Genomic DNA, 15,045 nt, shown 5'->3' on the forward strand with positions numbered 1-15,045 from the left:
AACAGGGCAGTGCTAGCAGAGCCCAAAGGCTCTCCTTAACTCCTTCTGTGGTGGTGGGTGGTTTCTCTGTTTCACCACATTCCCCCAAACCTACTTGGCTTTCTTCATTTTTTCCCCCAAACTGAAAATGTTCTCTGGTGACTTCAGGCATACCTTCCCCCTTGAGGGCTACCAACAGGTATCTGTTTAAACTGAACAAGCGGGGAGGTAGTTAAATAAAGCTCCTAATGGAATTTAGCATGGGCTGACGATGATGGCACTGTCATGTTCAGCACTGTTATGAATGTAGATGCTTAGGGGGAATACACAACTGCAATCCTCTGAGCAGTTTGCCATCTCTGAAAATGTGAAGTTTGTACCAATAATGACGATGTATTAAATAAATTGTTCCCATTATTTTCCTTATACATTTAACATACCTTGTTGGCAAGAACTAAATCTTGTCAGTTGGGGTTGAAAGTTTTTAGTACGTGAACAGGACAACACAAAGAGGAATGACAAGTTACAAGTCAACATTGACATGCTATGCTTTGTTTTTTTTCTTCTACGGACATTTCAGCATCTGTCTGGAGTAGCGTATTCTGCATGAACTATGTTTTACTTTTCACTGAAAACTCTGTCCTATACCATAAGCAGCTTTCAGTTTTTCCCACTTCTACCAGTGGTTTGTCATGCAGTGCCATCTGTGTCCATAGGATATAGGACTGTCATTTGCATGGCTTTACTTTATGCTGCATGACTGTGTGCTCTGTCTATTTTTCATGCAAGAAATTACATAATTTAATTATGTGAAAAAGCTCATAGGGTTTTGCAACTAACAGTGAATTCAAAAGTTGGAATTCAGATAACTTCATGTCCTCATTTGTCATTGAAGTTTTTTATTCTTCCCTTGGACGTGTTATATAGTGCCATAGAATTAATGAATGGACTTTGCACCAGAAAAAAAAATACATCTGTTTCAGTGCTACATGCTTTACTTTTATCAATAAAACATATTTTGTCATATTTTGTCAAATGTATTTTGCGATGATCAAATCCCTAGGAGGTAACTTTGAAAATTAAATAATTGTATCAATTGTTCAGAGCCTTTTGGGTTCATACTTTGAATTTATGGTATAATTTTAATGATGAAAAATATGTATCTTGAAATTTTGACTCAACGGTTTCATTCTATATCTGCTAACTATAATAAAATGCACCAATGCACTCTGTAAGCATCCAGTTATCTGCAGTGTGTTAGAACACAATTTTTCATGTTCCTGTTGCACTTTTTTCCCTTTGCCCTGATGTTCTAAGGATTTCCTTTTAGTACATATGAACATCTCCTTTTGACAGACAGTGCAAATTAAAAGATATGGCTAGGCACAGGAAACTGGAACCCAAATATGCCCCCTGGGTTTTCATTTACAGTTAGGAGCTACAGACACAATTACTGCTGACAGAAATTCAGAGGCCAGTGGCAGAGTGCATGTGGCAGTAGACTCATGCCAGGCAGTAATTGGGAAGATTATTTTTAATCAGAGCATATCCTACAGCCCAAACATTAGAAATTGCTTGTAAGGCTGACAGGAAATTAAACTGAGACCAAACAAAAAGCCTCAAAATAGGAGTAATATTGTTAGGAGTGTAATGATGGGAAAGCTCACAGCTTGCTGTGTTTGGCTGCTCTCTAAAGGGGATGACTTTTAACTTACAGCAACAGATAACATTGTCTACTTGCATTTTAGACGTGAACTAAAATTAAAACCAGACTCAACCATTTATACCTACGTTTAGAAGATGCAAAGCACCAGAGCCTGTGTTAGTATTTGTGCTTCTCGTGTTCGTGTTTGTATTCATTTCTATTTTTACTCTGGCCTTTTTATAGTTCCTAAGGGAACCATTAACCAAAATAATGCAAGGTCATGGAATTTCAAGGTGCTGGTGACTATGTACAAAGCTGTAAATGACCTAGAGGGACTCTTCCTGAAGTACAATCTGTGCTTGTGTGGAATGCCTGAGGCAACTGTCCCAAGCGAGCTGAGGCCAGGGCAGCCTCAGTAGTATGCCCTCACCTCTTGATATCCTCAGAAATTCATCCCAGCCCAGGAGTTGCCCCATTGCAAAAATGCTTTAATACTTGTCTATTTGACTGAACGTTTCTATACGCACTGGCTGGTTTCTTCTATCATCTAGTAGCTTATGCTGGGTCCTCCCTGCTTTCCCTTTTAAGGTGTTACAGCTGGGGAATATGAAGAAAAGTTGCAGATTATGAATTCCTTATACATGGGAATTGGTTGGGGTGGGCTGTCACTATTTAAGTCATGTACAACGCTCCCAGATTCTGCAATGCTGGATCCAATCCAGTATGCCATAATTATAGTGCTTGTGTTCCTGAATGGTGGAATTGCAAATCAAGACATACCACTTATTGTTTTGTCCCCAAATATGGTTCCTGATGCAATGAAAAATAAAACACAAAAACAAATGCCAATATATTTTGAGTTTCTTCAAATACTGCTGTTTTCATCTTCATGTATGTTCCTAATAAGTTTGGGGGCGTGGTTTGATATATCACTACAGACAAATAACGTGACCTGGCTTCTTAATACATACTGATTACTTTTCTGTGCAAAGACTCACAGCCAGATGCTGCTAGAAAATAAATATGTTCACAGAATAAAAGCATGCTCCTTGATGTAATTCATACTGCCAAACATACCAATTCTGTGACTAAGAGTTGACTTCTTTGTGGTTACATACGATACTGAAGAATTGAATGGTAAATAAAGCATAGTTTACAAATTATACATTTATATATTCATCTGAGATCTTGAAATGCACATTGTAATTATATATGATAGGTTATTCATGGAATATTACCAAAGCACCTGGATAATTTTGTGTAGTAGCCTTGAAAAATTGCATGAGGTGGTCACTAGCTAGATTGCATTATGTGGATCAGCTATGCTTGTTGTGTCAAAATAGTATGCAATTTCCGTGTCACCCTGGGTGGAGAGATGTCCTTGCAGACTATTTGGGTGCATCTCTCTGCATTGTGACCAACTCCATGGCCAGGGAGAACTTCAGTTTTGACCAGTATAATTAGTAGAGATCAATGGAAACACTGCCTCCTCCATGTGGCTCTCATACTTTCCCACATGTCTCTTCCATGTCCACTTGGAAAACAGGACTGAGGATATCTTATGGTGCACTGCCTTTAGATCAGCAAACTTTTGGGGAATTTTCTGTTCCCCTATGGTGTGGGTAGCATATGGTGAAGTTTGTTTAGCTACCATCAGTATAATGGAATTATTTTAACACCGGTATATGGTTACAAGAGTGTTAAGAGGAAGAAAATAGGATGGAAGGATACCCTTAGACAAGGATGACAGAATTCTGGTCTTCTTAAAAAACAAAGTATGTCTGAAAGGAATAATGTTTATGGGAAGCTATGGACTGCATTCACTTATGGTATTTTGAATGGTTTGGGGAATGAACAATCTCTACATTTGATTTCACATACAAAGTATTTGTGTGATGTATAGATTTGCCATAGATTCAATATGCATATAGTGCTTGATATTAGAGAGCACATACTAAAGATTACATATGAAAATGAAAAAATATATATAGGGGGACACTTTTGTCATGAAAAGCATGGCTGAGCATGTTATAATTGCTAGACTACAATGAATGATTCAGTAAAATGTTAACTGCCACCATATTCCCATCAATAAAAAGGTGGCATGAAGTAGACTGTCATCTTGTTTTAATGTATAGCTATGTATAAGCACGAAACACTTCAGTTGTCCTCTGATCCAGAGCTTCCTTCTCTTCCTTTATATTCATTTTTTCTTCTTGTGTTGTACAACTGAAAAAGTATAGAAAAAGTTAATCACCATTTAAAAATGTTTACACTAAGAATATATATATGTATGTATGTATGTTATCAAATTACACTATGTATCAAAATTAATCACCATTTTAAAATGTTTACACTAAGCATGCATATATATATATATATATATATATATATATATATATATATATATATATATATATATGTTATAAAATTACACTAGGAAATTGAACTATCACAAAGTTTGAGTTATAGCTATGCGATTATGTACAGTAATCACACAGTTACTTGACTAGATAAGATTGTAAAGCTAACTTAGAATGCAGGCTTTAAGTAAGTTTCAAAGCATATCTGCCAGTCCGCCACACGCCCCCCCCCCCCAACCCAAATCCCATCTATAATAACAATAAAACACTTGTCAGGCATTGTTAGGTCATAATCATAGTTCTGTCTTGTGCTTTGCAGAGCACTAAAGGAACCAGTTACAACACAACAGTGCACACACTGCCTTTCCTTATTGCTCATGTGAAAAAGTACTGAAGTTCAAATTATGTGTTATTGATTTTGTTCTTTTATTGTGAATTTTAAAATTGTTTTAAGATTATACAGCATGTTTGGTTGTAAGGTGTAATTTCATTATCAAACAGCAGAGAGAGAGAAATAAATGTAATATAAAATATGAAATGCACTTTGTGCATTAAATCACACTCCCTTCCCTCCCTCATTTTCCTGGAAAATAAATATGCACTTTTTAATGTTTTTGGATGAAAGAAACCATTTTGGGGTTGTGCAGTCCTTAAGATTATTGAGCTGTTTTGAAAGACAATGTAAAAAAGAGAGGGCTAAAAAACACACAAAAAATCTCAAACTAATTTCTTCTTCCCAATATGTTTTGTTTCTCTTAGGAAATCACACAGAAGCCCCATGCAAGTGGTGCCTTCAGTTTTCATGAGCGAAGCCTTCTTTCTGTAAGTACCATTGTTTATTTTGTTTTTCTCTGGTACTTATATTTCTCAGGCCCTAGAGCAGGATTGAGAGCTCAGTACTGTAATCATAAAGAATCAAAAAAGGCTTTGGTCTTCACATCTTGTTCTAGCTAATAGCGCATCTTGAGACATACAGAACATAAGTACAAGGCATAGAGTGGAGTGCAATCCATAACAAACAGTGGAACCATGTGCAACTGACTTGTTTAATCAATTCATTGTCTCACGCCTGGCCACAGGTTAAAACAATATATATTCTCTCTATTAGTTTCATTTCACACATTAAGGTTATGTCACCATGTCTTATTTTTTCTACCTTTGGATGATACTTCAAAAGCATAAAGAAATGCTTTTGTGTATACATTTGTCAGTTCAGCCACTTTTCCCCCATTAAGATATCTAGGAGCAATTCCTTTTTTACTTTTGTTGTACAAGTGTTCATATAATGCAAATAAGAGGAATTAAGCCCCCTGGCTTTTAGGGCATATATAAAAGTGTTCTGGTGTTAATTCATTTTTACTTTTTCCTGTCCTGAAAATTTGCTGTAATAATTAGGCACAAGCATGGTGATTCTCTCTCTAAATCATTATTTTCATGTTTAGGATTCTTTTTTTTCCCTTGAAATATCTTGTTTTAGCTTGAACATAGATGCTTATTGTCCTCAGTGAACCATGTCTGTTGAGGATTTATTTTATGAGGAAGGAATTTATTATGCCTCACTAGTAAATAATAAATACTAATATGTCACAGGAAAAGTAATTTTAGGAAATGAGTCAAGGTAGATATTTGGATTTATTTCATAATGTGACATCTCTTTTCTTTTTTGCAATTATTTTAGTACCTCCTCTCCTACTTAAAAAATAATCCCACAACTTGGCATCTTTGTCTTGTGTAATGAATGTTAAATGTTGTTATAGTGCTGCAGAAGCACTCCATATTGAAGGCTGCAAGAGCCATTGTCTGCCCACAATGGAAGAAAGGCAGGAGGCAATGGATGTGGTTTTATTTGGTTGCATAGTTCAGGTCACCATGTCCTGAGGTATTTCCGCTTATTGACGGCTGGGCTCCCGTCAGACATCTCCCTTCCCAGCCCCTTGCTGGGACCCTGCTGCCCTCCCCTTGTATAAGGGTTAAGGGGCACTGAAAAGGAGTGGGTTGTTGGCTCCTTATTGTACCAGATGTTAGAAGTCCTGTGTGCCCCTTCCCCTCACCCCACCCCAGCCCACCTCACCCCTCCCTCCTCAGCTTCCTTAAGGGATGTTTACCTCTGAATCCTCTTCCAATCCTTCTTGTCTGATCACCATATTCTTTCCATAATGAATACCTGCACTGGATGGACATCTGCCACAATTTTTAGTTACTAAATTGTGACATTTTAACATAATCTGGCTGGCAACTCCACTAAATCCCTGATCCACTGTGGGTAAGGCAAAAAACCCCACCCAGCCTTGGTCAGTCTTGTGGTGAGGGGAAAATCCCTTGCCAGCTACTAAGGAAAAAAAGGTGGCTAGCATAATGCTGACAGTGGATCATGAAGAAACTCGGTTCTATTTTGATTCTATGTGCAGAGGAGTGGGCATTGCTAGCCCAATCCTAGTGAGAGAGGGATTTTCCAGAACTGCCTATGGTATAAATACCCTGTGCCTCCAGTCACCTGGAAGATCAGTGCCTTCCCCATCTCCCCAGGTTCAGCTGCTTCCTGTTCCACCTTGCTCTCTCCAGGTAAACCCTATCCTTCCTCCCTCCTTTTCTTCGCCACTTGCAGAGTAAGAGCTTATGGTGGGGAAGAAGCCCTTTTCTTCCAGGCAGCCAGACAAGGAGCCACTGCATATGGTTCTGTGGAGCACATTCTGAATTAACAGAAAACGAATATGCAATTTTGCCCTCAATTGGTGTGTGTAGTTCCCCTTAAGTAAAAAGGAGTTACACTTGTGCACTAAAAGGAGAACAGACCAAATTCTTCTGTAGTTTTCAGATATATCAGTATTAGTAGCTGAGTGCACCACCTGCTCTACTAAATTTTATGTCATTCAGGGGATTAGGCATACAGCCCTTTTTAGTAATAAAAGGCATTTCATTCCTAATTCCCTTGTGCACCACGTGGAAAATCTTCCCCATAACGTCTTTGAAGTCATATTTCAATATTTCAAGAAAGCTGCATGACTTAGTGGATAAAGCAACGGCTGCTCATCTTGAGGCCAGGTTTGAATCAATTTGGTACACCTCTACCCCGATGGAAAGTGACACGATATAACACGAATTTGGATATAACAGGGTAAAGCAGCAGGGAGCTCTGGGCCCTTTAAAGCGTCATCCGAGCCCCACTGCTTTACTGCATTATATCCGAATTCGTGTGGAGCCCCGGGGGCCCTTTAAATCACCGCCCAAGCCCCGCTGCCAGAGCTCCGGCGGTGATTTAAAGGGCCTGGGGCTCTGTCCGCTGCGGGGAGCCCCAGGCCCTTTAAATCCCCACCCGAGCCCTGCTGCCAGAGATCCAGTGGTGATTTAAAGGGACCAGGGCTCCCCACAGCAGCTGGAGCACCGGGCCATTTAAATCCCTGCCGGGGCTCTGGCAGCCAGGCTCAGGCGGTGATTTAAAGGGCCAGAGGCTCCAGCAGCTGCGGGGAACTCTGTGCCCTTTAAATCACCACCGGGGAAGCCGGTCCAGTCCAGCATGGTGTACCGGATCAAACCCGATATGACGCGGTCTTCACCTATAAGGTGATGAGAATTTTTGGCTTCCGAGGACCGCATTATATCAGGGCAGAGGTATAGTTCTAAATGTGCTTGTTGCTTTTAGCTTTTTGTCTGTCATGAACAGTCATTTCTATCACATAATAGTCCAACAGCTCTGAGCTGGATTTGACACTATTGACAGTTTCTGCTAGAAAAATTCTAGTACAAATGCAAGAAGGAGGCTGGAATTTCTAACCTATGGGAGACAGTGGTCCCTCAGATAATTAGCAGAATGTTGTGAGGAAGCTGACATTAATTTGTCTATGGATATAATATGTCAATATTTAAAAATGCAGTTTTAGGAAAAAAAATACTAATCCTCCTTTAACATGCTAACAAAGATTTATAGTGTACAACAATAAAGAATAAAAGAAACTCATTTGGAATTTGGGAATGTTTAATGATGCCAAATCTCTGTGATCAGAATAGGTATTTTCCCTTGTGATCATAATCTCACCAGCACAATGAATATCAATCAATTACTTGGGCTAAGGGGGTAATTTTTTTTTTTTAACACTGAGCTGAGACTGAAGTCCAGCATGTTGCCTGGTAACAGACTATGTAGATGAGTTGGCTCCTAAGTACACCATATGGCTGGGCGTTATGTCCTATTCACCCATGACATGGTATACACATGTAGTACATTACTCATTATAAAATGGTTTATCCCGTTCTCTTATTTAGAATAGGAACTTAAATTATCAATACAAATGAAGCTCAAAGTTACTCACATGAATAGAGTTGTCTGTAATGACATTAATTTATGCTTGAAGGATTAAAAGAATTGGCATAATGCTACCAATAGAGCTTGTGTTGCATATTTTTGAAGCAATTTATTCATTTTAACTTAATATTTTCTATGGATAGTTATTATGAAGTATTTTTGTCTACTTCAATTTGACAGACAAATATAAATTACAGCGTTCAAATGTAGTAAAATCCCTGTTTTTAAGTCCCAGTTCTGCAATGCAGTCCCACAGCTGATTAACATAGGTGATAACATATGGTAATATCTAGCTTCTGGAACTTCTGTTACAATAGTGCCTAGAGTTTCCAAACAAAACATGGACCCCATTGAACATGGTGCTAACCAAGCACGGTAAGAGGTGGTTCCAAAAAGATGACAAACTAGACAGACAAAGGAAGTACTGTTATCTCTATTTTACAAAAGAGGAAACTGAAGCATAGAGAAATTAAAGTAACTTGCCCAAGGTCACACAGGAAGTCTGTAGCAGGGCTGGATATAGAGTTGCAGTCCAGTGCTTTAACTCCAAGAACATCCTTTCTCTTCTCTTTGTCTTAAGCTGAAATTCACTCAAGTGTTGAAAGTCCAGAAAAGCTCCTCCACATCATTTAAGATCCCCATTAGCGCTTTGTGGGGAACTCAGGGACAGTTAAGACATGCCAGGATGTTTATATGCTCCATATACACAAGCAACTAAGGGCTCTTTTGACGGGATGCTCATAGGTCACTGATTAGAGAAGGTGAGTGGTGTGATGTACAGTGACCCTAATCCTTCATGTAAATGAAAGGGAAGAGCAATGACTAATTTCACAACTCTCAAGGTGGGAATATCAGCAGACAGGGAGGGATTATATGCTGCTGCTACTGCTACTGCATGATCTTGATTTCAGGTTAGAAGGTTAAAGTTTTGCCCCTATACCCTTCGCTCATCCAAAGTCAATTATTCTTGTGCAAGTGACATAAACATAAGAAAGGAATTTCAACAAAGGCTGTCTGGAACAAATCTGTTTATCATTTCAGTAAACACTATAGAAACTATGGGGATGGGGGAGTCTGTCTAGTTACTTTTCCAGGTCTTTACAGCATTGAAACACAACACTAAAATTATATTCCCTGTGTATAAAATGATTAGAGATGCTTTCAAAGAGATAAGACCAATGTACTTCCATTTATCAGGTTTTCTGCATCTCCAGAATGCATTGTGCTGTGGTACATGGTTTTGGCAACCATACTGCAGTAAATGGCTTTATTGGTGTGTTATCAAATTTACAGTACTTTGTGTAGACATTTTTTACGTACGAGAGAGCGCGTATGCCTGCATGTGCATTTCTGATCCCCACCATATTAAGATATATAACAAAAAATCCATCAAAATGCATCACCCCCACTCTGAACTTTAGGGTACAGATGTGGGGACCTGAATGAACACCTCTAAGCTTAACTACCAGTTTAGATCTGGTCTCGCTGCCACCATCCAGATTTCTGAGTTATCTGGAAAACTCTCTTCCTCCCCCTCAAAACCTTCCCCTCCCTGGGTAGCCTTGAGAGACTCCTCCACCAATTCCCTGGTGAGTCCAGATCCAATTCCCTTGGATCTCAAAACAAGGAAGAATTACTCCTTCCCCCTCCCTTTTTCCCCCCACCAATCCCTGGTGAGTCCAGATCCAATTCCCTTGGATCTAAAAAACAGGGAAAAAATCAATCAGGTTCTTAAAAAGAAAGCTTTTAATTACAGAAAAGAAAGGTAAAAGAAAAAAACCTCTGGGCGACAGCATACCAGCTAATCTCACAGACAACAGATTTAAAACACAGGATGTTCCTCTGGGCAAAAACCTTAATACACAGAAGAATACCCAATTTGATAATTCCCCTAATTGCACAAGTTACAAAAGAAAATAAACATAAACCTATTTATTCCTTTCTAAAACTTACTACTCTGATAAGAGGCTGGTTCCTTGCTCTTTTCCACTCCAGCTGAAACTGAAACTGACTCTAAACAAAGGAAACTTCCCTCCTTCCTTTTGAAACATTGTGTTCCCCCATTGGTTCCTCTGGTCAGGTGTCAGCTAGGCTAGGTGAACTTCTTAACCCTTTGCAGGTAAAAGAGACATTAACCCTTAACTATCTGTTTATGACACAACCATACTGCAGTAAATGGCTTTATTGGTGTGCTATCAAATTTACAGTACTTTGTGTAGACATTTTTTACGTACGAGAGAGCGCGTATGCCTGCCTGTGCAATTCTGATCCACACCATATTAAGGTATATAATAAAAAAGCCATCAAAATGCATCAGAGCAGTTTCCCAAAGGAAGCACTTGTGTACTGGATCCTGTGCTGGATCTCACTGTCAATTTTTGCATTTTGAGAAAGCTGGCTACTGAGGTAGCCGAAGTGCTCAACTGTTCTGGTGTCCTTCCATAGATCCTTCTGTGATCTATGGAAGGACACCAAGGTCCAGGTCTATAAGACAATTGTTATTCCAACACTCCTTTATGGATGCAAAACCTGGGTGATCTAGTGACAGCACCTCAAGAGTCTGGAGAGGTACCACCAATGGTAGCTCCAGAATACCCTTTGCATCAAGTGGGAAGATCGCCACACTAACACCAGCATCCTCGCTGAAGCCAATGTCACCAACTCTTCTGGGCTGGACATTGTGTGCAGATGCCAGACTCTTGCCTCCCAAAACAAGCATTTTATTCTTAGCTCGCCCATGATCAGAGATCTGGTGGTGGTCAGAAGAAACACTACAAAGACACACTGAAAGCGTATCTCAAGAAAACTGATGTGGACATCACAAGCGGGGAGGAGCAAGCCACCAACTGACCTCAGTGGCACCACATCCTCCATCAGGCTGTGGCCTGCTTCAATGAGAAGTGTCTTGCCCTCAAAGCTGAAAAGAGAGAGAGAAGGAAAGAAAAAGAATGAACTTTCCCCCAGCAGGCAGCTGATCTGCCAGAAAATGTCTGTACCTATGGCAGGCAGATCTCTGGTTCCAGGATCAGACTCCTGAGTCATCTCAGGACTCTTGTGTAAATCTGTGGTAGAGATCATCCTCAAATCAATGGTCTATCATTGAATTAAAAGCAAAGTAAGTAGATTCGGGTCATTTGCCTCCTGAGTGCTCCTTGTGACCAGAGGTCATGCTACAGGCAACCTTCCTCAGTACCCCCTCAAGGAGCTTCTTAAACTCCACACACCCCTTTTTTCCCCCGATTCACAACAGGCTTTCTTGAGGTCTGAGTTTATTTGAATAAAATAAATGCAAGAGTGAAATTCAAAGTTCCAAAAGAAAATCCATTTGTTTTACCCTCTTGTTGGGTCACTCCCAGGCCTTTACTGCCGGTAGCCTCAGTTCCATATTCCAAGAGACCCTGCTGCAGTGTCTAATCACCCTTCTCCCAGGCCTTGCTGACTGGGACCTTTTGTGCTTCAGGAAGCCACTCATAAGCCATACCTGGCTGGAGTCTCAGTCCCAAGAGTCTCTTCTGGAGACTGCTCACTCCTAGTAGTTTCTTATCTCTCTGAGCATCCCCTATTACTGTAGCCACCAGTTGCCCTTTATAGGGAATAATGTGATTGAGCCTACATGTGCCTAATTGGTTTAGAAACCTAAATCTTAGGCTCCTAAGTACCGAAGAAATTAAATGGCTTGACCAGTGTCACAGAGGGAATGTGTGACAAAGCTGGGAATTGAATCCCCATCTTTGGAATCCAAAGCCGTTGCCTTAGCGACAAGGCCAAACTTTCTCTCATGTTTCTCCCTTTAAACAAAATAATTATTACTGTTTATTTTTGCTGTTAACAAATGAAAACAAATATAGAATTTCACACACTGATGGCTGGTAACACATTGAATATTATTTTCAAAAAGTCATGCAGACTAAATGTCATCATCAGTAAAATACTAGCAGCAGAGCTCAAAGCTAATTGAAGCTTAATTGTCCTCAAGCTGATCTTTTCTCATCTTTAATGGATCATGACTTGGGGGGTGAATGTTTCCCTTAGCAAAGATACAGTATTGTTTTTCAGGCACCTACACACATTTGTGTATAACTTTTACTAATCGTTTGTGAAAGTAAATTTCTTACTGTTAAACTAGTAGGACCCACTACCATTACTCATGATGGACATAGAATTCCAATTAATTTAAATGTTTTGTGTGCCTTAACAATTTGGAAGAGGTCAGTGTGTAGTCAGGCCTGTGTTCTATGCACACTGTGGATTTCCTGCACATCCTACAAGCAATCAGTAAGCACAATGACCTTTGAAATTTATAGCAATCCCATAACACATGCCATAATTTATATAATTTACTTTATTTAAGCTTAGGAAGCATATGTAAATTTGGACGTAAAAAGTTAAATGGGATGACAGTTTGCAAACACATATTCAGACATGATTGGATGAAAAACAATGAGGAAATATTTTATATTAATATGAGATACAGTATGTTTCATTTCATACAATGTATATGATACCCTAACTGGCTCAAAGTTAATACAAAAATGTGAAACAGTAAGTGAGGTTCTCTCTTGCTAAGAGAACTTGTAATGCCAGTGGGTTAAATTCATTTCACTCTGTGTTCTGGATCACTTATTTGCTCAATTGTACGTCTCAAAACTGTTTGACTCCCAACCTTTTCAGAAGTCCATCAGCACCTACCAAACTAACTCTTACTACTAGTGACAGCCATTCTGTTTTCATGATTCTGGATATTTTCACCAACTACATAAACCCGTATCCTTTACAGCAGTGGTTCTCAAACTTTTGTACTGGTGACCCCTTTCACATAGCAAGCCTCTGAGTGAGACCCCCCTTATAAACTATACAAACTTTTAAATATATTTAACACTATTATAAATGCTGGAGGCAAAGCAGAGTTTGGGGTGGAGGCTGACAGCTTGTGACCCCCCATGTAATAACCTCAGAACCCTGTGAGGGGTCCCAACCCCCAGTTTGAGAACCCCTGCTTTACAGAATCAACAAGCATTTACATGTGCTAATGCATTAATAAAGGGATGGCTATGGCCATGACCTACCTGAGTCATGACACACTAATCATATAAAGCAATTTCAGTGAGATTGATTAAAGAGTCATGTTCTTCCCTGAGTATAAAGCAGGACACAAAGATCACTGTACCACCCCTTATCAGATGGCATGCAAACATGTTTTAACTGCACTCTCAAGGAGCAGTTGGCCAAGTGCTTGTAGGTGAAGGAGATCTGAGACCAGCATGCTAGCTGGCTTCTATTAGCATATACTGTATTTCAACCTTGGACATATCCTCTTTGGTCTGGGTACCTAGAATCAAGGAGCCCATTTACCTGTATACCTACTGCTTTTCTTCTCCTTCCCCATTACGATGCTACTTGCTTCTGCCAGGCCCCCTGAGGAACAAAGCTTTATGAGCAAATCTGCAGAAGAAGAAAAGTCAGTGTGATAGAAACTTTTGATTTTCACCATATCACAAGCGATGTCTCACACTGCTAAATGACCCAGTGAAATAAAAATAAAATAAATTGGCTATACACTGGGAAAGGATTGCTTTGACATGCTCTCCAAATCATGCTCTGATCAGGAGCAAATTTCTGTGTACTATTGATTTTAGATCTGTACAGTCCACATGCTCTTATGCAAGCTGCTTCACTATACCAGGTTAAAGTTTTTTTACTCTTTTTTACAAGCGCTATGGGTCAGGATGTGGCATGTAGGTCAACTAGTCAGCCACTCAGGTATCAAAACCAAACTGTTCCTTCTGACCCCTGATAGGAAGTCTTATCAAGAGAGCTTGCTGTCAAACTTTTACATTTTCTGGTCCCCTGAATTTTAGATTCCAGGCAGTAAAATCTGCTTTGTGTGAGGATTCTGTACATTTTGAGACAAACTGTCTTAACAGCCTTGCCACCAGTGATACAACAAGCAGCTGTAAAGAAACCGCAGATTCCTGCAGAAGAGACAGCAGTTGCAATTTCTGTGTAACAATAAGAATGAGAAGCACCAAGAAAAATCATTGGTTAAATATAAATTAAACCTAAATAAAGATATGATTAATAGTCAGTTTCATAGGATTAGCTTGTTTTAAGGGAGAGATTTTCATGGTGCAGGTTGTGTTTGTTTGGAATTTATTTTATCCTTGCTAATTGATAATGATGGATACTTTAAATTCTGTTCCTTAAACTGAAGCAAGTTTTATAGAAGACTGATCAAATCTCTAATTATTGACACCATCAAGAAAATAATAATCAAGGAGTGCACTTGGGAGAAAATTGACTTTAAGCAACCAGTCTGATTCAAGTAACATAGTATGCATTTATTTTAATGGCTAATAAAAAGATGCACTCCTCCCTGACATATATTGGCTATGAAACCACTATATAAAACCTGCATTTGTATAACTTGATCAATATTATTACAGATACAGCTTCACTTGAAGTTTATTTTGTACTACAAAGGTCAAAATAGACCAACAATAAAACTCTTAAGGAAGTACTCATGAGCAAATTGTTGAATTATTTACAGACATGTTAAGAAACTTTCTATTTAATCTCATATACAGTTTGATGAAATATAGCAGTGCTTTACAATTTTGAGGAGTATGTATGTGTATACTCACTTATTACTAAGTGCCTTGATAAATACAAAGACTATATAAATATAATTGATACCGATTTAATTATTTCATATTTTAGGTGATATACATGTGAGAAATATTGTTTTAAATGGTCTATAT

General features: G+C 39.1%; 1 protein-coding gene across 18 annotated transcripts in view; it reads left to right on the forward strand.

Moving 5' to 3' along the window:
- Window positions 1-15,045, forward strand: part of RBFOX1 (RNA binding fox-1 homolog 1) — a 2,636,561-nt gene that overhangs the window by 1,344,796 nt on the left and 1,276,720 nt on the right. For all 18 annotated transcript variants that reach the window (XM_039490574.1, XM_039490577.1, XM_039490576.1 and 15 more), the window contains one exon: window positions 4,747-4,809. In XM_039490574.1, the coding sequence (XP_039346508.1) occupies window positions 4,747-4,809 (63 nt within the window). The remainder of the gene's footprint in view (window positions 1-4,746; window positions 4,810-15,045) is intronic.

This window comes from Mauremys reevesii, linkage group 10 (assembly GCF_016161935.1).
Source record: "Mauremys reevesii isolate NIE-2019 linkage group 10, ASM1616193v1, whole genome shotgun sequence".
Lineage (NCBI taxonomy): Eukaryota > Metazoa > Chordata > Testudines > Geoemydidae > Mauremys > Mauremys reevesii.